This window comes from Taurulus bubalis (genome assembly GCF_910589615.1).
Source record: "Taurulus bubalis genome assembly, chromosome: 1".
NCBI classification, from domain to species: Eukaryota; Metazoa; Chordata; class Actinopteri; order Perciformes; family Cottidae; genus Taurulus; species Taurulus bubalis.
The window spans coordinates 33,357,017-33,380,963 of NC_136589.1; the positions used below are offsets into that span (position 1 = coordinate 33,357,017).

Sequence of the window (23,947 nt, forward strand, 5' to 3'; positions counted from 1 at the left end):
AGCACAGTGTAATGTATACTCTCCTAGTCTCTGTACAAAGCCACCAGATCCAACATGTTCTTCCTTGTACTTGGTGCGGCCTCCAAACACTGACATAATGATCAAGGGATAAGATACTTCCTCATCTAGAAAGAAAATCACAAAGTAGAAATGACTGTAACTGGACTACATTTCTGGATAGTACATGGACAATACCTTCAGGCTTGGTTGCTGTTCTGACGGGAGCAAAATATGCTTCCCCACTGCCCCCGTGTGGCCAATAGTGTGTACTGAAAGCAGTCATCATCGGGCCATTCTGAGTTTGAGAGCCATCAGACTAATATACTTTTAATATTTTTTGTTAGTCTCATACAAAACTTGACTGTTCAAACCTTCCAAATTAAGAGATCACTAAACCTCCCAGGGGTCTGTCACAACCTGATTCATGGGTTTTGGCAGTTTCGTGCATCACTTGTGGCATTGCAACTAGTCACAGTTGAGGATGCACAGACTTTTGACCAGTTGAAAATATTTTTCAACAATTTGATGAACAATTTGCAACTATTTGTAAAACGTTCACGCAGTCAGACAGTGGTCTAATATCATTCACAAAAAGGATGCAAATGAAAAAAAACGTTTGAACCAACAATCAAGTTAAATACCCTGCTGAAATGATAAAATGACAGCTGGAAATGGAAAAACTGCTGTTTACATCCACGGCAAAAAAAATATGTCCACGTTCATGAGGTGGCGATGTCCATCATCTGAAGTGGGTGTTAGGATTTCACAGGCATGCAGAACCTACATTGCACTGATTCATGAACATTCAACCATATAAACTATTATCGATCACTGGTGCCCCTCAGAGCGCCATCTGGTGGGCTGCTGAGGTACTGACAACTCTTTTGTAAAAATCATTTTAAATAATTTACAAAATTCACAAAATGTACTCCAGAATTTACATAACTAAACAAATCATTGTATTCAAACATTGCATGATCACAATGACCAGTTACATTTGAATATCACCACACTAATCATAACACATTCACACATTTTGAAACTGTAAACTCGCCACTGAAATTGTTATTCACAACTTTAATGTTAAGTTTACTAAATACACTTTCTTCATCGGAAGTGAGAGAAAGCAGATACCCTCGCTCCCTCTCCACAACTACAAATCAATGTGACTACTTGGTTCCATGAAAGTTAAACAGATTACAAAATTAAGAGCTTCCATTTGTCCTTTTCTGGTACCAGAGACAGACAGAGAAACATATAATATGGCCATAACGTTTAAAGCTTCATATGCAAGCTTTAATAGGTGGCAGTTACATAGAGTATAGCTGTAATTGGCCCGTGGTTTGCTTTGAGGACATTCCCAGGCCTGTCTGTGCCGACTGTGTCTGTCACTGGGTGTAACTGATCCCCACCTCTCTGTGTCGCCTGCTCAGATGTAGCAGCAGACTTTCTGCAGGCTGACTCAACAGACCACACAGACTTCTGGGAAAAGATTTGCAGCTCCATTAGATTGGCGGAACAAGAACAAGTCATGTCCGCCTTGCCCACACCCGCAAATCACATGCAGGCAAGCATCCTTTCCCGACAAAGACAACTATGTTTCTCTTGTACATATTGCTGCACACACTCACACGCCTCTCAATTATTATTCCTCACAAACATGCACAAACAGCCTCCTCTGTGTTTAAATTCACAGATAAAAATAATTGTTCGAGGAGGATGTGGTATCTTCTGTCATTTTGCAATAATCGTGGCTGACAGTGAACCCATTGAGCTGAATTTAATGAGAGCATCCTGTTGCCCTATGTATTCATTTAAAACTAGTGATAGATAACCTTTTTAGACCTCAACCCAAAAGGGGCCATCTTGGCCTGCCTTGATGTAAAACAGTGAATGTGCGATGGTCAAGTGCTACATATCGTTTTTCAGAATAAATTCAGCATTCAATGTTTTCGAATTACCAAATTTATAACACCTAGATAACTTTAGCTTAAGTTAGCACATCAGTACACTCAAGTTAGCACACCAGTACACTCAAGTTAGCACACCAGTACAAGAGTGTGTACATGATTTTCATTTATTTTGCACTCTCAAAATAAATTTTGAAACCTCATAACGTCTTGTGTACATGTATTGAGTGTGTTCAATGATATTTGTTTCCCAGTAGATGGCAGCATTATCCAGTTTCTACAGAGTTTCACCAGATAATCTTTGCTTTCAACTTTAGTGTGTGTTTGTTTTTAAACAAAGGGATAAGTGAAGTGCGTAAGCGAAAGGGACAGAGAAGGGAAGACAGATGGGGACTGCACCCCGACTCAAGCATGCTTTCCAGAGACAAAGCACGGACACAACAGAAACCAACAAAGTCAGAGCATTAGATGGAGCATGTGAATGGAGGAGGGAAATAGGAGAGAGGAAGAGAGCAAGAGAGAAGTTACAAGACCTCAAGCGTTGAAGCTATCCCCCCTTCCAGCCACATGCCCACATGCCGAGGAGGGCATGGATAACTGAGGTTAGAGGTCTGGGGGGAGCTGAAGGGGCAGTTGGTGTGTGGAAGGCAGACAAGGGCAGGCCGGGGCAGAGCCAGGAGAGTAAACTTTGCCCCGGAGCACAGACGGGTGGAGTGGACCATGATCCTCTGGTGTGGTACGACCACCTGTTTGTCTGTCTGTCTGATCCGGGCCAGAATGGCGTGATCTAGTGCTTAGGGTTGACAGCTCCAGTGTAAACTCCAAACCAGTCAAGCGGTTCCCCGTGGATCAAACTAAATATACCATACATCATGACATTATGTACTTACATACAAAGTGTACGTTCTGGCTGGTTTAGCAATCACAGATCGGCTTTACAGTAGTGTTGGAAGTGTATCATAAACACGGTCAAACACAGAAAAAGGGAGGCGTAATTTCACATCTGGACTGTACTGTATATGCTGCCTGTGTAAGCAAAGAGCACTCCTTGCAAACAGTGCAGTTTCAACTCAAACATCAAGTACATTTGACTCAAGGCAACAAACATACACAGGCATCCACATACTCAGACATACCCGCACAGAGAGTGGAGAGGGCTTGCGAGGGTGTTGAGTGAGGGGGTCAGGGGTCAGACTCTCTGCTGCTGCAAAGGGCACACACCCAGGAACACATGCGCGCACTCAGACGACCATGCGGTGCATTTATTAAGCTTATATTTAATCAGAATATCGGCATACCCCCCACACAAGTAGAAATGCTCCCCAGGCACTCAGTGAGATGGACATTTGAGAGCATATTGTAGATGGAGAGATATGGAGGCAGCTTAACTACAGCTACTTGACACCAGAATAACATATAGCGGATTATATACTGCAAGGTTGTGCACACTTCTGTTAAGGTAAAGCAGTGAGAGAGTGACTGTACTGCAGGCAGAGAGAAGAAGGGCAAAGGTCAGTTATCCAAATGAAGTCAGGCAGATGGTGGCATTGACAAACACATTGCCAAAATGGCTTTCTTGGCAGAAGTCCCAGTTATTAGTATCAGGTTTTGTCGTGATCAGGCTCATCTGTCAATCAGCCACAGATTGGAAACTGGACACATCATCCCAAATCTGGGTTTGGGTTAAGAGGTTTGGACCATAACTGAGCAAATTTGGCCCTGGAGTGCAGAGTCATTGACAGGATCACGTTTTATAGATGAGCCCCTCTCTGGCATTTTATGCTCTTTACCGTTCCAATAAATTACAAAGCATTCGTAATTGTGTCAGGCCTCTCGTCGAAAGGGATTATATATGGAGCTGGTGATTGTTCGAGGCTACAGAAAAGTCACATTCTTGAATGTACAACTATATACAGGAGGCGGTACTTACGGTAGTGTCCTTGTCATCACCTCCAAGAACTGCCATCAACCATTTTTAGCTCCCCTGCTGTACCTTTCCCTTATTTCTTTCATGTATATTTTCTGGTTCAAATCTGAGTATTAAAAAACACTTTCCACATATCGAATACTGCTCTCTATTTCCTTCCATGTACAAACCACAACAATAAATCTGACAGGAAAACATTTCATTAAGGTAATTGTCTTCAGGAACTGTCCACATTTGTTGTTCATCTCTTTCTGTCACACACTGCTAAATGCAAACCTTCACATCCCATTATTTACTGGATTATTATCTTGTATCAATCTGGTCCCTTTATAATGTACATTCAAGCTCTTTCAGTTCACCGACACTTCAGGAAACTACCTGTTGTGATGAGATCCTGAGCTGCTCTGGCTCAAACACACAAGGGTACTTTCCCTTCATTCTCGAGCTCTTCCGTGCGGAGGCCGCATTCCCAGCACCACTCAGGGGGCTCCAGTGAGCGGGCCACGACACCAAACCCACCCGGAATTCTAGGAACGTTTTCCCCGTGGTTTCAGGTTACCACACACACACTGAGCACAGATCACAGGCACACACACGCACACACACACACACACACACACACACACACACACACACACACACACACACACACCCTCCACAGTAGTGTACTGTACTTTTGTTGTTTGTACAGAGTTGGTTTTGTTAGTTTTCCCTCTCTGTCATTCATTTTCATTTTAAACTCACACACCGGTACTTGTCCACTGGGTTGGACAACTACTTGGACTAACGCTTAAACATGCAACTGGATTCAAAACAGACGTCTTTTTCGGAATCTCACTCCGATGGTAAATACCACACACTGGAAACTTAAACGGGTACACACATTCACACTAAAACTCTACAGGGAATCTTTCTGAGGCTCGACATGGGCCCAAAATTCGGATTTATAAGAATACATTGCATCACAAACCTGCAGTCAATCAGGCTCTAACTGACATTAGTTGAAGTCTGCTGTATCTCCAGGAAAGGATAACGAAGTCCCTAAAAATAGTCATTACAGAGAGAGGTTCAACCCTGTAAGTCAGACATGACCATGCTGTGTGAGCATTGATGCGTGTTGAGTGTGTGAGTGTGTTGGGTGTAGCGTGTGTGCCGTCTGTGGCACACAGAGATATGTGATGGTCTATAAGGCCAATCCTGTGTCACCACGGATATAGCACGGTGAATCAAAGCAGATAAGTGTGTATTTATGAGAAGGTAAGAGTCAAATATATGAATCCTTCCTCATACCAGGGGATGTTTCAACCTGAGAGCAACATTGTTTTTCTTTGTTTAGAGTCTAGTCACAATTCACAACTTCAACAGGTGGCAAATGTGGGGTTTCCTTTGGTAGGCACATTTATTTATGTGCCACCAATCAAATTCCCACTTTTAGAAATTAAAATCACAAGAGATTTGATGCATAATGCAACCACATTTTGTATGTTAAAAAAAAGAAGTAAAAGTTAAACTGAAACTCCGATACAAACTCCAATAGAAACCAGACGGTTGACACAGGCGGAGACAGTCTTTCAAAAACAATTTTTTTGGCACAAGATGAAATTGCCTCTAAAACGCAGGCTTCGTCCTGGAGGACTCATCATTGACTGTTTTGTTTCACACGTAAGATTTCAGGCGGTGTGGTGTTCATGTGCGCCGTTCCATATATAATCAGTGGTGCCGACGTCATTTGGGGTTTTGTTCTTTGTTCGCTTGCGGGGTGCGTCAGAAATTCGTGTCAAACTGGAATACAGAAATGCTCGAGAGGCTAACACAACCTTTCCAAACACACGCAGACCCCACCGTCCACTATTGGCTACCACCCAGGCACGCAACAGTGACTTCAAACAGGCTCATAGAGGCAATTAAGTCACAAAGACAGAGGGCTCTCCTAAAGCCACTGCTTCCTGCTGCCACTGACCTACATCCATAATTTTTTTCCTTCATCCATCCATCCTTCCATCAGTGCATCTCTCCTTTTCCCCATTGTTTTCACATCCACACTTCCTTCTCCGCTCCCCAGCACGTCTATCCCTCTATTTCTCATCCTCCTCTCCCGCTATGAGTTTGATGCCTTGCCAATGGGCAAGCACAGAGGTTAGTGGGTACACTTTGTCTACCTCGCCCAGTAGGAACTGCTCCAGTAAAACATGCCAGTCTATTGTGGCATTTTAATTATATTAGCTCAACCCACTCCACCGGCTGGACACACAACAGAAGAGAGAGGCCGTAAAACAGGGTCCCTTCTGTAAAAGCGATGAGGACGAGACTGAAAGGAGTTGGAAGGATATTTCACAAACATACAATATTCACAAGGCACACCATAAAACCTAAACTTGAGGAGGCCGAAACACATAAACACTCTTCACTCAGAGTGAAGCTAAGTCCCAGATTGGCAAATAATTGTACAGCGAGGCCAAGAAAATCACACATTAGCTACAAATTTAGAAAAATGTAGAAAACCTATAACTCAAAACTCTGGCAATCCATGCATTTCAGCAGAGCAAATAAATAACCGACAGTTACCGCAATATGATCGCAGTTGTTTTATCTTTCTCTCACACGCACACACGCACACACGCACACACGCACACACACACACACACACACACACACACACACACACACACACACACACACCACAAGGATGCAGGCCCAAAGAGAGACAAGTCTAAGCAATGTAGTAATGTAGAGCGGGTCATGCTGAGGTCCCAGGCATCAGCCCAGGGTTATGGGAAAGGGATGGGCCACTGCATTGGCGCTAAGGAGAGATAGAAAAAAGGGATTGTGGGAGGGACAGAGGAAGGACTGAGAGGTTTGATGCAGACGCCAAATGCAAATGGCAGAGGTGAAAGGGTAGGTTGGAGCAAGAGGGAAATAAATGAAAGGATATGAAGTGAATGCATGTATGTCCAGTACTCCTCATTATTTCTCTGATGTCAACTGTTCTCACGACTCTACTGTGCCACCTCTCCATCCTGTCTGTCTTTATGTCTGCATTTAAAACAAGAGTGCACTGACTTAACAGACTTAACAGACTGAACTGACTTCTGCCTGTAGCAATGCATACACATCAAACACAGCCAGGGAATCTCCCCTTCCTCTGTATTAATGTATTGCCCCCTCTGCTAGAGTTTCATTATCCAATTCCTTTAAATGTTTTGAACTGAGCTCCTCTGACCCAAGAGAACAACACAGAGACAGCAGAGAAGGGAGAAAAATAACACACAAAAAAACTCTGACTCGATGGGGCTGGAAGAAGGAGAGAAAGTGAGTAAGAGTGAGAGGGGTAAGGGCTTTGCCCGGTGCAGCGCTCTCCCTGCTTCTCCCTGCAATAACACAATGAATTCCAGATGTCAAAATGATAAACAAATGGATTGTCATAACCCTATAAAAATGTAAGGCATTCAGAAGCACTCACACTGACGTATTGTCTGTTGGTCCATCCCCTTGAGCTCATCCAAAACTTAACAATCTTTCCCAAAGTATAGTGATGAGTTATTAATTCTCCATTCTTACTGAAGAACACACACACACACACACACACACACACACACACACACACATACACACACACACACACACACACACACACACACATGCCCTACACACCCACTCGTGTAAAGACCTCATCCCTACTGCAATGTGACACTCTTGCGCCATGGGATTTCATTGCAATTAAATTAATAATCTTGACAAATGAACAAAAAGAATGATACAAAAAAGTATGTGTTGTTTCGGCCCTAGTTCTATTGAGGGTTTTTTACCTTGGGTTTGAAATGAATGTATCTCGTTATACAGATCAATACAGTGAGAGAGGGCAGTGAGCTGCCCACTAAGCATTATGATCCCCCGACTGCTGCTGACATACTTGGCTGGAAGAAAATTGTTTCTTGTTTCTTTTCCTCTCGACAGAATATACACTCTGCCTATATACACTGTGTGTCATCTCAGAACAAATTGAATCCCCAAAGAGTTTTGTGGGTCAGAAAAGGTTGATGCAGTGCCAAAGTCCATCTAAATCATTTCTGCATGCAGTGTGTGCAGGGTTAGGTGCTTCAAACCGGCCAGGTAGCCATGGATGTGCCCAGCTGCGTCAGTGCCTTCTAAATCTACAGCTGGCACACCTAGCAGTGTCATAAGAAATGTTTGAGTAGCAGAGTGTCACTCATTTAAGTCCAGCCAGCTACATTATTGCATACTTTTTTGATCCCTAATTTGATCTGCTAAATAGTTTGTATCTGCTGCATATTCGCTTTGTGTGTATATTTTTCAATCACAAGCCGCACCTTCAAAACATGCAAGCATGATGATAGAGAAACGTGCCTATCTGTCTGCATCAGTACCGCCCCCCACATGCTCTATATAAATCTATGTGTGAGAGGTTTAGTCCTGTTGAGTTGCAAGCGGAAAGTCGTCTTCAGTTTTTTGACAAATTTACTGATGAGAAAACACAGAGAGGATTGCGTTGATTGCACAGACAGGGGACATCCTTTGAAAGCGTGCAAAATACATCTAATAAATAATTAATACGGTCTTACGATTCTTAATTCCAAAAGTGATAATCATTCATATAGAATACTGGCATTAGAATGTGCCAGAGGCCGCCAAAATTTGACTTTTATGGCCCAAATCTTTTCTCCTGGGGGGCATTCCACCGGAGCTCCCTTTAATAGTTATGGGATACTTCTTCATTCACCCGCCTCTATTTCTTTAACTTCTTTCTATTATACCATCAGCTTGGCGTATATGTGGCAACTCACTAATCAAGTAAGACCGGATGCTGCAAGTCCACCACACAGAAAATTGGCTTGTCGGTAGAACCAACATTGTTTTAACCCAAATGATGCTTCCTGTTTGATTCCATGGTCGCTGCAGTTAACTTTGATTGGTGTGATAAGTCCAGTTTCAGTTATAATGTGACATGATGCATGCAACATTCAACCGATCTTTACGGGTCACAATGAACTTGTTGTCATTGCTCCTGGCTTTCTTTTGCCACCTGTGACCCTTTTCAGGACCTGGAAATCAAATTAATGGATGGAGGTGGCCACACTTAGCTTGCTGTGTTCATTCTGGATTCACCCGAGCATAATCCCACCTCTTACCAACCAACTCAGAGACCAATCACTGACCACCATTCCTCTTTTCAATCCAGTAAAGATCAGAAGGGTTTCCGACTGACTCATGTCCCAAAAAAAAAGCACTTAGAGCAGGTGTGAACACTTTTTAATTGAAGGCTGTCCTGATTCACAATATTACCCTCAATTTGCCATTCATATCCAATTACTTTAGATTTGGTTATGTCTGGGAGAAATTTAACAAGAACTCGTTGTCTAATTAAACCCTCATTGAGGTTATCTCCTCATGTGTTTTCAGTCAAAGGGGCTAATAAAGTCCTTATGATGCCATAACAGTGGCTATACAGGCTGCCGCAAGTAGGTGTCAAAAAAGAAAACAGGAATGGTACGCAGTGGAATAATTATAGTGAAGAAAGATGGTCATGAATAATCTAAAATTGTGATAAGACCATTATAATAGCTATACAATACTTGCCTAATCTAAATAAAGAATGTGGTAATTTTGGTTGATCTTATCTATCCGGAAAAGATTCACACATGTGACGGAGTAAATGCTCAGAGATGTTTGAACACATGCCAACACACATTTTTAGTCGCAAGTACAACTGTTAGCCCCTCGCTCGCCGCTCTGTCATCAGATGCTGAATAAAGAGAGGAAGGGAATTTCAATCCCCAATGCCTTTCATGTGCTTTGAAATAATACAACACAAGTGTGTGTGCTCTCACATGTGGATGTGTGTATCCTTGTCTGAGCACTGTATGATTGTGTCTGAATAAATAAGCCCTCTAGCTGTTGACTAGCATATAGATCCTGTGTGGATTGATATGTGAGTGTGTGTGCCTTTGTGTGTCTTTGTCCTCCTGTGTGTGGGGAAAACCAACAGAGCCCTCAGAGACTTTGTGTGCCCACCACACAGGAAGTCAGACTATGACGTGTGCTAACGCCAGAGCAGCTTAGCATGTCAATTTCCGACAATGCTATCGCCGTTTTCTGCACACACTTTTTCTCCTTTCTCGTCATATTTTTTCACCATCTACCCTTCTACTTTGCTGCTCTCATAGAACTTTCCCAGGCATGGTGCGGCCAGTGGCAGCGATGTCCAAGTCTTTCCCATGCAGCCTCATAGGAGGGTCTTTGTTCCCCCTCCAGGCTTTGGGGGTCCCCACGGCAGGACTGTGCCCCACTCCACTGACTCCACAATGGGTCTTTATGCTGCCAAGGCCCTCCACCCCCACATCACTCTATCATGCTTCCCTCATCAGGGGCACAGGGAGGCACAGGGGGCACCACGGCACCACAACGCCTTCCCTTTCCATGCCCTGTCCGGTCCCTCTCTCTCTCTCTCTAATACAGGCCAGCAGAGTCAGATACAGTGGAAGGGGTTTGCTGAATAGCCACCAGCCAATCTGAGCAGTTTATGAGTGGTGCCAAATGTCTCGGTAGGGTACTCTTTTCTCATTCAGCCTCAGAACACTTGACACCACAAGCAAAGTCCTGGCTCTCACCAGGGAGTGTGTGATAACACACCATTACAACCCATTAGCACTGTTGAAAAGCCAGTGCGCTTGGTAGTAAAAGCGGCACACACTCACTTACAGGCAAACAGGGTACAGAAATAAAGAACTGGTTTTGAATACAGACGAAGAAGCCGTATCTTGACCAGATTGGAGATTTCTTGTGTTTTAGGTGCTGAATAGTTGCCTCGCCCTCTGTTTACTAGCCCATATGCTCCTGATCATGGACCTCGCACACACAGGTTGGCTGCCTACTGTACTTTGTGTGGGAACACAATGTGACAAGCCCTGATGAATGCGTCGTCTGCTCAACATGTCTGGCAGATACTCTGCAATGGGGAAGGATAGGAGAGTACCAAAAGCTAACTATTTCTAAGCTAATTAAAGCCTAACTTATTTATGAATATCTCTGAGAAATGTTTTCGCCAACCACTGAGTTCAATCAAAGTTTATTTTTTGAATCAGAGACATCTGTTCATGTGCCTAATGTTTTCCCATGTAGAAAGCACAATGTATGACTTAATCAAGCAAAACAGACACAGGCCAAAAGATCTGACGAACACTGAATCGTGGGGTAAAAGGCATCCCCGGACCTCTGCTTTCCTCTGTAAAGGCCAATACTGGCACTGCCAAGAGCTGAGGTTGCCATGGTAATGGGAGCCACTTTAGGGCCACCGCAGAAGAAGGAGAGCATAACCTTGTCATAATTGTGGACCGAGTTTCTACAGGGTTTAAGAAACGGATCCAGCAGGGGGAATCAGTTACAGACTTGCATTGGCTCAGTAATCTGCATCAATTCTCTGTTCTCTCATGCCGACTGAGAGAGCACATAACCATAACCACACACACACACACACACACACACACACACACACACACACACACACACACACACACACACAGACAGCGAGTCAGTACTTCAGTGTCTGAGAGATGCACCCAAGACCATAAGCAAGAGGAGTTTGAGGGCCACACGTATAAATCAACCCAAAATCATAAATATAAGAAAGAAAGAGAATGGAGTGGGGAAAGAGAGAACGTCACCAAGAGAAGCTCATCAACTGACTAATACACAAGAGAGTGTAGCAACTATGTGTTCTGCCTGGATTCACTCAATGTGGAGATGGATTTAATGGCTTCCTTATTTCCACACTGATTAACAACAGCCAGCCACACTGACTCACAGACTGACATTATCTTACACAAGCACACAAACAAATATGCAGAGGATTTATTACTTTATCTGAAATCTGAATGTATTAATAACTTGCACTTTTCAAAGCAAGGTATTAGATTAAATCAATATCAGGTGAATCAGGAATGATGCCCCTTGGGATGCATACAAGCCAGCATCTACTCATTTAGAGAAAATGAAAGTTTGCAAGTGCTGGAAAAAAAAAAAACGTTTTTTATGCAACAACTGGCCATGGCAAAGTAAGAAGATAACACGTATAAGAAAGTAACTGCTCTTTTTAAGCCTGAAAAGAAAATGGATTTGTAACGTACAAGTCAATAAAGAGTCAGCTCAAGGGGATAATATTGAAAATCGTAAAATTGTAGTCAAAAAATCCAAAGTGAGTAAAGGAAAGTTACATCAGCAATGTGATTGTGCAGGAGAGGAAGGATGTCATCTATGTGTCAAGTATTTACTTTCCAAAATCCCAAGTTCATAGTGGATGGAGGGGATAAGGGACTGAACACACACTGACCTCTCCACCACGTCATCGCCGCTCCAGCACGTGGAGTCGTCCACTACATTTTCCCCTTCGCACAGCATCTCTGGCAACGCTGCAAAGAAAGACTTGTAGCGCTGCAGGTACATCAAGAACTCCCTAAGAGAAACAAAAAAGACACATTGGGAAAGGACATAGAGCGATTTTAATACATGCCACATATCTTTCTGAGCCAGGTTAGAAATATGCAATTGAGAAATATGATGTGTGATTGTGGCCATAAATTCGGTGTGGTTGCTGGACACACTACTCTGTACTTTGGTACCATACCACCAACAACAGACAGTATCTGCATTCCATTCAACAGTTCATGCATGTGATGAATACACGTGATGATATTGATGGCGGCAGAAAATGAGCGGCTTTGAATGTGGCCATTTCCCGAAGTCAGCACATTTTTCTCTATTATGCTGTGCGGTAAAGTGCTTGCTTCATCAGATCTGCAAACACATGTTATCGATAAAGACACTGTCATCTCGAGCAAAACAATGACAGGATATTTTGACCGGACACACATTGATGCCACCCAAGAGGCAGAGCAAAAACCGCGGGGTTCATGAGAGGTTGTTCAAGAACCACAGAAGACATGAATGCAGATTCTTTCTTTTGTGAGACATAAAAAAAAGATGCATCGGTGACCCAAATGACAATCATTGATGATGAAATGTGACAGGTATGTATGCAAGTCACAACATGAAAGAGAGTGTGTGAGAGAGAGAATAATATGTCCCTTGGGTTCATGCTTACCTAGCGAGTGTTCTCAGACTATGTTTATTGTTCTTGGAGGGTTTCAGGGGGAACGAGCTGGGAATGATGGGAGTTGGAGTCCAGGGGAGATTGTTGCAAGCAAGGAGGATGCAGGGATGTGAAAGATGGGGCGTGAGAGAAAGACAAAAAGAAACAAAAGGATGACAAGACAAAACACATGGGGAGGAGGGAGAAAAAGATAGTCAGTTGACCCTGGAAGAGAGCGATTAATCATGCACATGCAGAGACTAGCCACACCACACATAAATCAATAACCATTTCTCCCCACACCACACCAACACTAAAACAGATATTGGTATGTATTGTATATGTTAAGTCAGTAAGCAAACACCCAAGCAAAAATCTTAACATGTGCAAATACAGTTACATATTTAAAGGAACGCCAAAGAAGCTTCTGCTGAGCTTCTACATTCATATTTTCCCCCATAAAAACGAAACATAAATATTGCTTTACTGTATCACGTTGCATATTTTTCAGCTGCACACTATTCTCCCTTTACTACGGTGGGTGCTGCCATGTCTCTGAAGTGGTCAGCGCTCACATGCATGTGCTCTGGTGAGGGCTGGCAGCAGCCAGAGAGCTGGATTGTGTTGCCATGAATGGTGGTGGCAGTGCCAGGCCAGACCTGTCAGCTCGACTGGCATCAGTGCAGTGATTCATGGTTTGGGACAAGGTCAGGCAGGCAACGCTGCGAGTGTGCGTGTTTAAGCTCAGGCCCGGCTGGTGTGCAAAGTTGGTGGTATGGCCGTCTGGGTAAACAGGAAATTGTTGGTCCGTCACGATTAATCTCACCCACACTCCCCCTCTCCTGGCACATCAGTGCCAGCTGCTGTGGGCATAGGATGGCTGCCACAGAGGCCAGGTGGAGGGCATGGACTTTAGTGCCAGGCACTACATTTACATACTGTGTGTGTGTGTGTGTGTGTTTGGTCCAGCTAACCATATGAAGAAAAGCGAAGTGATGGCAGCTGTGAGCAGAACAATGGCCAACCCCTCAGGCTATGGCATAGACCTGACCAGTGTCCATTTACTTTACATGTACTTTTCATCAAGCTGACCAATTAGCAGTCTAACTAATTTTACAAGCAAAATAATCTGCAGCTGAAAGATATTTGGCATTTTGGCATTCCGGTTCACAACAGGCAGTATCAAACTTTGGAAAGTGACTGAATAAATCCCAATTCACTTCAATGCTTTGTCTTACCTCCGCAAGTGGGCTAACTGCCCCAGCCACTGCTCTGGTAGAGGTTGGGACGGGGCGGCAGATGGAGGAAGAGAGGAGGAGGTCACAGTCGAGGTTGAGGTAAAGGTCGTGACCTCTGGGCTCGAAGGCTGCATGCTTGTAGGTTCCCTAGTAGACAGACCACACACCTTGTCCACCTGTGGGGAGGATAGAGCAAACAGACACACACCTGTTAAGCTCAGGAAACATATAACAGCAGGGGTGGAGCTGCAGGGTGACTTCCATAAACCACCGATTGACACAGGCACAGTTGAAAGCATATAAACTCAAATAAATTATTCAAAGTGAACACTTTTTTTTCAGTGGGAAGATGCCATCCATTGGAAATGAGGAATGACTACATTGCAGCTGAATGATTGCGGGTTGAAGTGAGGCGAAAATAATTATGGAGCAGAGAGCCTCGGAGTAACGGACAACATGGGAAAACGAAGTGAGGGATGTGATGAAAGAAAATGGCGCGATGAGTGAGTTATTGCCAGGAGGGCTGACAGTAAATGTAAAACATTCCACTACCTCAAGAGATGTGAACGCACGTGCGCACGGTTGGCAGCAATGGCGAGCTTCTCCAGTGGCTATTAAAGCCAGCAGCGGTGACAGCGGGGTCATGAGAATGAAGGGGCGTGTGCTCCAAACCAAGAAGTAAAATCGATGACATCTCATTGGTTTAAAAGCCTCTGGCTGGCCAGTGTTATTAAGTGGTCCTCAATTAGCCAGAGAGACAGAGCATAATGGCTCTTGTACACACTGGACTGAGTACAGCGACCAATGTGTATATACGCTGCTTTGTCGAGATGGACGAGTCATTGTACCACGTAAGGACAGCCAACCGGACTAAGTAATATTTAGCAGCACCACTTATCCATCACTGGTTCAGAAAAGGAAGCCTTACAGTAAGAAGCACATCAGAATGTGTTGTGATTTGTTCATATAATCCACAGAATCCACAAGAACATATGGATGGTTTTATACAGTGATGGACTCAGGATACTCATCCTGCTGATCTGCTCTGGACGTCGCCAACTAGCAAAACCCATAAAGCAATTATGCAAACGTTCCTCACGCTGTGAGACATACTGCCACAGCAATGCAAGTGTTAAGGGCGGCCCGTGGTGGGCCCGAAGCAATGGAACGCACAAGAAGATACATAAACTTAATTTGGGAAGGAACTGGCAAGCATCTGTGTTTAAATGGTTGTTTGAATGGGGTGTGTCTGTCCACATGCTGGGAAGAGTTTGCATAAGTAAGTCCGGAAGCAGCTGAAATATGTGTTAACAGTCCCAAAATGTGTCTTGCCAGCCTGCTAAAAATACTGTTTCCCTCCAGGGTGAGGCAGGTCAGTTATCTGGTGTGCCTTTTAAATTGAGGTAAAATGGAGGATTTCACATAACAGACAGCTATATCCCGGGGCAGTGGAATTGTCAATGGCTCAGGAGGTGCTTTCATAACAAGCAACATAACCGACCACCTGAAGATGTTTTATCTTCATTGCACCATTTGCACTTCACTCTGGCCTTTCTCTCCTATTTTTTCTGACCACATTCTTAGTCCTAAATCCTCTCTGAAGGCAGACGTTGGGCACGGGGAAGGTTGTTTTATTGCATTAACCTTAACTCCCTCCAGACCAATAAAACATGCTCACATGTGGTAGAGCGGCTCTCAGCCACACATGGCCATAGGCAGACACACACACACACACACACACACACACACACACACACACACACCATTGTGACAGCGAAGAAAAAATAGAACATAGCAATTCTCTTGGCCACCATACTAAGCCACATTATGCTCTTTGCATATGCTGACAATTACTGTTGAATTAATTAGCATATCATCTGCACAACATGACATGTTCACACATTTGGGAGAACGATTGTTTATTGAAATGAGGTTTGCCGAATTAGAGTATCTGAGCAAGGGAAAACTGGCAAACAAGGATATTCTAACATTTACAGCTCAGTGTATATTGTGTTGATTAGGCCAGAGCTTTTAACATTGCTCAATCCAGCATTAATAATACTGGCAAGTACACTAGTGTTTGTAGCAACAAAACAATGTGACTCAGGAAAAGTCTGATCATTCCAAGAAGCAGTGAAGCTATAAATGTCAAGGCTGATTCATTTGACCACGGAAACGTGCAACATTAGGTACTTAACCAATATGGCAGATTGAATTGAACCATATGCCTCTAAATTATTAAGCAAAATACTTTTCTATGACACAAATTCCAGAGATTCAAAACACATATTTCAGAAAACATACAGTCCAATGACATCATTTCCAGACTACAGTGTGGGAGGTCCACTGTGCTGTGTGTCTGTTTGTATTAAAGCGGTGAAGCTGGCAGGCTGTGCACCGGATCAGGAGGGTACTTGACTGTGGCGGAAAGACAGTTTCAAATTGTTCCCGAAGCTGTGTGATTTAGTGTGAATGATTAGTTAATCCTGATGGGCAGGTGAAGGGAAATGTGTGAATGGGTGAATGACATGTAGTGTAAAAGTGCTTTGAGTAGTCGGAAGACTAGTACAAGTCCATTTATCATTACTAGTCAGAAATAATATATATATATATATATATATATATATTATATTTGTTAAACAAAAGGAAAGAGTGTTAAATAGTGTGTTTGTAATAACATTATAATTATTATACATTATTATAATAATCTTCTTTTCATTCATTTGGGCTATGTGTTAAATGCACTTCAGCAAATCTAAACATAGCATAACATACCCAAGGAGTGTACAGAAAAAATGTGATACAAAATCTACTATACGCTTATATATATATATATATATATATATATATATATATATATATATATATATATATATATATAGTTTCAAAGAGCAGGAACATACATATTGGCTGTACTTTTCACACACATTTCATGAGGCTTAAGTGGATTGATTTAATTCAGGATATGATAAAGGTCAGAGCTTCAGGTTATCATTTCTCTGCAGTGGTGAAAAACGGAGGATGAAGACAGGATCTAATCCCATCATTATGAACTTTTCAAAGTTCAAGTGCCATTTCTCACCTGCCTTTGTATGACTTTTTGCTATTCTCCAAGACAAAAATGTAAACATCCGCGCTAAAATATGAACATCAAGAGGGGTCACTCACAGTTCTGTTTGGATTACCACATTTTTTTTCAAACCAAGCCACAGAGCTACTTTTGGAGAGGCCGGAAAAGATTGAACCAAGGCCAACAATTCAAAACAAAAACACAAATCAAACAGTAAGCATACAACAGTGTAAACATAACACAAAGTCATCGGAGGGAAAATAAACAATATCTTCGTTATGGATCCTCTAGAGAAATGGAGACATGTTCTGATAGGTTGGATCTTGTCACCACAAAATCCTGAGGGCCAATCAGACAACAGGTTGAATAATAACATGGTCTTGAACCTCTACCATAAATCAATTATCTCCTGACCTGATGATGGCGTGAGAATGAAAATCCCATTTGGGCACAGCATGAGTACTTGGTTTTGCGTGTGTGTGTGTGTGTGTGTGTGTGTGTGTGTGTGTGTGTGTGTGTGTGTGTGTGCACCTGTTTGTCCTTGTTATACCTTCACAATTTCAGCTATTTTGCGGTGCATTCCTCATCTGATTGCCTGAGGACAGAGCCTGATGGAGGGGTGTGAGGCATGTAGTCCACATGGGAGGACTTCAGGGAACTACAAGGCATGTATTCTATTTGTATTTGTGCTCGCCAATGACATTTGATTTCTACTGCTGGACACAGGAGGGAGCACTGTTTTTACAACTACGTGTCTTTTACTGGTTGGCACACTAATAGATAATACTTCATTCCACTCAAACTGAATTATTTATTTTGACCATAAATGTGTCTACCAGGATCTATTTCAATGTGTTTAGCCCAAAAGTGCAGTGTGTATCTGCGCCTTATGCACATATTATCAGCTCAAAGTGAGCCAAGCCCAGGGCCATCCCTCCTCTAGGGGAGTATTGGTGTACAGATAGCAGCGGTGGTCTTCTCTTCTCAGTTTATTTACCAAGGGATTACCCAGTAAAGCTAAGGGAACTTTCTCAGACCCCCATTAACCTCAGGCACATCACATTGTGGGATGAAAAGGGCTTGTTTGGTCAGTAAAGACCCCTCTCTTCCATTTTTACATAGTTTGTGTGCTAAATGTGCAGACACACATAATCTGCGCGCCTAATGCTACGCAAACAGGAGCACATTTGTCCGCTCTGCCAAAATGAACAATGATTTAATATTATTTCCAGCAGTGTTCAGAAATTCTTAACATTTGCAACAAAGGTACACACATCAGAACAGTCACATATCGAGATTGTGTTATGGGCCCATAGCTAAATCAATATTTCAACCTATCTCTAAAGATTGTTTTTATTGTATCACAGTTATGAATTATAGGGGTGAATGGCCTAAATGGCCCAGAGCACTGCAGACCAATGGTTTGTGCCACTTTTGGAAATGAATCCCAGGAAATCGCTTCAAGATTATTGCATGCTGTATCAAGTGGTGTACATTTGATCAATTCTCAATGTCAAAAAGCTCATAATTGCAAATTGTTTTCATTCATATCCTTGGGATTAGCTCTTGGGACTGCTGCTTACATCCATTATCCAAACCACAGTCACTGTCATCTCGAGACATCTCATAACCACGAAATATTCTCTAACCAGTAACAATTAGGGAATAAAATTATATTCTCGTAAGTGCACAGTAATCATGCTGCTCTTAAACACAGAAATCAGAAGCGTCAACAGTGCTCTACTTCTATTTGGGGTTTGATACATGAGTAAGAGAAGAGTTGTGTAAAGTAACTAACTACCAGGCTGAAAAAAGCGATCGAATGAAAGAGCACAAAAGAGAGCGAAGACAATTATCGTTATTGGTATTTACTTCATTGCGGTTACTAACTAAAGGAGAAAAAAAAGCAGAAGAAAAATGCAATTAGTAGCCAAGTAGCGACATGAGTAGCGGTTCACATTCTGGTGGCCTTTCTATTCCATCGCCTAGGAAGATCCTCGTTACTTTGGCAACACAGTTGTTTATGGTGTTTTCTCCATAGAAAACCAAAGACCTCAATTATATTTCGAATAACTGGACATTTTGCTGTTGAGTACCTCGATAATTATGCTTTTACAAGTAACAATTTCCATTTCTAATTGCAACACATGAACATACAGTTGGGAGGGCTTTCTACTTGCGAGGAGAAGGGCTTTTCATTTCTATTTTCACCAAGTGCATTTTTCATCATGTTGAAATAAGAGAAATCCTCAACAACCTTAGATGTACTGTTTCACATGCTGTCTTTCAGGTATGTCTGCTTTTGTCCCATCGAAATGACCAAAAAAAGGCCACAATTACCTGAATGGACACGGATGAAAACGGCATAATACGTGAAACAGTTTGTAATCGGAATATACTGTTGTCAAAGAATAACCATGTATATATATATATATATATATATATATATATATATAGATGAAAAAAACACTTTGCCCCTTTATTTAAGCATTAAAGTGACTACTTGAATTGTGCAGGACCAGCAGTGTTGTGGTGAAAGCCTTGAGGTTAAGGAAGCAAATTTGTGCCTGGAAAATTGCCAGATCAAACCCTGGACCATCTGGGAAAATCTGGGTGGGTTAAGGGAATAAGGAATTCTCTCTCTTCCCTCAACAACACTATTAGGCTGTGTTATATGTTTAACCATGAGACAAATGTAGGCTTTAAGGTGTTGAATTTAACCAGACCATTATGGCCTCAAACAGCGGTCAGCACAGGAAGAGGACAGTAGACTTCACTTTTTCAACTATAATATAGACAGCAAGGTAACTGTACAGTCTACTTGGATATAACAACATGCCTGGGCTCCAGAAGATCTGAAGTGGCTCCGGGTGCAGCAGGTCGAGACTCTGTCAAATGCTGATTATCCACAATGAGAGGGTTACACATGGTGAAGATAGCTCTGTGTAGAACTTGTTATTGACATACATTTTAATACATAAATTAACAGATGGGTTTCTTATAAATAGCTATATTAATTCCATTCATTCATGATGTATGGGTAGTGATTAGACCTGTTGAGTATAGTGAGTCTTCTTGAGTGATAGGCAGAAAGCAGCAGTCCCATTTGTGTGACTCAAGGATGATACAAAAAAGATGTGGGTGCCCAGGTCTTTTTATTTAATGGACCCATTCATGATAAAGAACAATGTCCATCTATTACCCATAACCGCTTATCTGGGGCAATTTAACTAATGCCATCATTAATTCTCTTCACATATTCAGTTATTTTGGTTTGGGAAGATACAATCTGGTGACTATAAAAAAAAACTAAAACTAAACTAAAACTCTAAACACGATGTATTCTGAAGATAATAATGTGTTGTAGCTCTAAATCAAAAGCAAAATGGTCTGAATAGACTTTAAAAGCATTCCGCATACATAATGCCCCCTGTGCCACTCGTAAGCGAGAGAGTGCAGCTGATTTACAGCATCACTCTTCTCCCCTTGCCTTCCTTTCTCTCTCTCTCCCCGCCAATTGTTGTTTGCTATCTATTTAAGGTCTCCCTTTATTCTTTCTAAATCACTTTGTCTCCGTCTTTCTCTGCAGTCTTCACTCTGCAGTCTCTGTCAATCAGTCCCCTCCCCGGCTGTTTCTCACCCTCTTACCCGAATGATGTCACTGGTAATTAAAGAGAAACTCAGTCCCTCGTATATCACGGGGAAAAGTCCTTGAGATTCCAATCAGGAAAGAGAACATTGAATTTCACTTCCCACATTGGGGCCTGTTTACCATGATTAAATCACTCACATGTGATCTAAAAATGAGAGGCCCTTATAAATATAGGTGGTACTTTGGAGTTTGTTTACAACGTTCGTCCATCTTTCTAATTTACGAGATTTACAGACACAAAATGTGGCATCATGTCTCAGAGAATTCAAGTGGTGTTACACCACAGAGATGGAGGAAAAAAGACGGAGACAGAGGAAGTTCAAGTGAGTTCATCTCGTCTGTGTCTACGTTATGGTGGATCATACGAGCAGAAGAAGAAAGAAAAGGAGCTGGCGGATAAAAACTCTGAGAGTCCATGTGTCCATTAGAAGCCTTCCAGTGAACCCGCAATTGCCACGAAAATCATAACACAGATTTGTGTTAACTTCCCAGCAGCACCTGCATGATGTTCGAGTGCCAGCGGGCTCATGTTTGAAGGTGCTAAAACGCCAGGCCAGTGTGCATCCAGGCACCAAGTGAGGATGTTGGGAATATGGAGACGCACAAAGACGGCATTTAAAACATGAAAGGAGGATTTACAGAAGAGGAGAAAGACCATGTGGTCAGGGGTGCTGATGCAATGGATTGAAAGGTGGTATGTTTAGCTAAGAACACATGTAATCTTAATGAACCTTTATCTAGAACCAAATGGCCATAAAAGACCTGCCCAACAATACCAAAGAAGATTTTTTGTTTTTTTCTGAAAAAGTTGTGTGATACTGAAACTCCTTAAAGTAGACAAAACCAATATTACATAATGAGGTGTCCTGATTTACTACATAACAGACAAGAGGCACACACTCTGCATCATGTTATGGCATTTTCTCTGTCACAATTGAAATTCATTGCTCAAATAAAATTCTGATTTTGATTCATCCAGTGACAGACTGTGACCAGTTTGAGGAAGACTTTGATATTTATTAGTCTCATAAACGACAACATCAACACATTTGTACGCTTGTCAACCTTCTATCTTTTTCTTGTCATCTCTCTACCTTCTGTGTGAAACAGTCAATCGGAGAAGCCCGATCCGGCCCCACATCATTTAGTCCCCACTCTGTGAACATTGTTATCACCTTATTATCAACATATCTGAGAAATGACATAATTTATATAATTATATGAATCCACCAATCCCCAGTCATGGCTTACAGAGAAAAATAATATACCAAGGACGACTGCTTTATGTTCAGCAATCAATCATCATGGCGATTGATCACTTTTACAACTGCATTTGTCATACAGAGGAGGAGAAATGCAGGATTGTGTTTGTGGTGTTGAGGGCTGCAGCGTATTATCTGCAGCAAGGCAAACACTAAAAGAAGGAAGAGGAGCTGGAAAAGCTGCACACGGGTGGCTGAGGAGAAGAGAGGCTGCAGCCCCGTCATTAGCTAATGGACTGCTGAGTAAGTCAGTCAGCTTGAGGGTTAGACACAGTGCCAAAGGCGCACCCAACTTAGAGAGATGGGTTAAGCGTATAGATTGGCCATGAGCGCATTTTGTGTCAGCTCCGTTCTGCTCACAGTCTCAAATATAAGACACAGAAACCCAATGTAAAGGCTTGAGGCTGTGTAGCTAATCCTTTTATATAAGGTGACCTCCAGAGATGAGCTCAGCAGCTGATGTCAGAATGTATCTCAAGTACAAAATCAATTACACATCACATTACATAGAGTATCAACATAATGACACAATATGAAAGTGATCTACGTTAAAACTGCAGAAATGCAATATCCTTGAACCGTCACAATGATAACTGGTAAGACATCAGCAATCTGCTATGTTATTGCCTGAAAGTTACTGTATACAAAACAGTGCATGCACTTGATCTATCTGTTAGGGCATGTAATGTATTCCACTTAGCTCTTTGCAATGCTTGTAATATTTATGTTGATCAGATTTAACTGTTAAGTGGTCATTTATTTTAATATTTAAATATGTGAATATCATATTGCACCAAATAAAACACAAGTTTGCAGAGATGGGATAGGGAAAGTAAAATAAGATAACGAAAAAGTTTGTTTTCACAACAATGATGTTCCTATTCTATATTATTGTGGGATAGAATCAAAGGAAAAGTGCTTTCAGTGTAAGTCACTGCAGTCTGTTGAGGTGCCACCGTGGTGAATGGAAACCTTCCAGTCATGCCACTGGCCCTTGTTTCCATTATCTACAGGCTGCTATTATCATTCCTCCATAAGACTGTAATGAGAAGCTGGGGTAAAACCAACAAGCGGATAAGGTAGACCTGCTTTCAAACTGCTCTAATCTGGACCACGTCTACTATTTTCTCATAAGAAGTCTATAGAGCTCTCAGTGAGCAACTGAGTGAGTGAATGAGGGAGTGAGTGCATGAAGATGTCAGTGAACGCACTCTTCTGTGGGTTATGATTTAAAGTCGACTCATCTTTGGCAAGTAAAAGATTTAAAGTTCCCCTCTGGGTCATATGAGCCATATCATTTTTATGGCCATGTCAATAAACAGCAGCCTGTGGCCTCTCAAGCATGGCTGAGGGAGAAACTTTAAAATATTAATTCAACAAGGCAGCATTCAGAGGGAGAAAACTCACTTAACATCGGAGGCTCCCATTTGCACAGGGGCCCAATAAGAGCAGTCAGTTTTACTGGTTATTTTCCAATTTTCGCTTAATTGTGTCTACTCAACATAATCCAACTTAAGGCTCCCCCAATATCCATAACCATAACCACTTCCCTTCGACTCACGTTCACGCTCCATCTCAATAAGAGCAGGAATGTGTTAAAACAGAATCTATCCTTTTGCAGCCCCACTATATATATATAATAACTATCAATAGCTGCCTTTCACTCTTACACGTGCTGCTGGTATTGTCACAGGGTGGGCTGCACATCTAGGCTCCTTACAGGACTTCTAAAAACCTGATACCTGCACACGGTGTGCTGATGTGTGTGCGTCTGTACAGTATATG

The 23,947-nt window shown here is 42.3% G+C and overlaps 1 protein-coding gene across 1 annotated transcript in view; it reads right to left on the reverse strand.

Moving 5' to 3' along the window:
• gpc5c (glypican 5c) overlaps positions 1-23,947 on the reverse strand; it is a gene marked incomplete at both ends in the record, with an annotated part of 87,571 nt that overhangs the window by 37,172 nt on the left and 26,452 nt on the right. Inside the window, 3 exons of the mRNA XM_079227444.1 lie at positions 12,182-12,304; positions 12,953-13,009; positions 14,179-14,354. Of these exons, the coding sequence (XP_079083570.1) occupies positions 12,182-12,304; positions 12,953-13,009; positions 14,179-14,354 (356 nt within the window). The remainder of the gene's footprint in view (positions 1-12,181; positions 12,305-12,952; positions 13,010-14,178; positions 14,355-23,947) is intronic.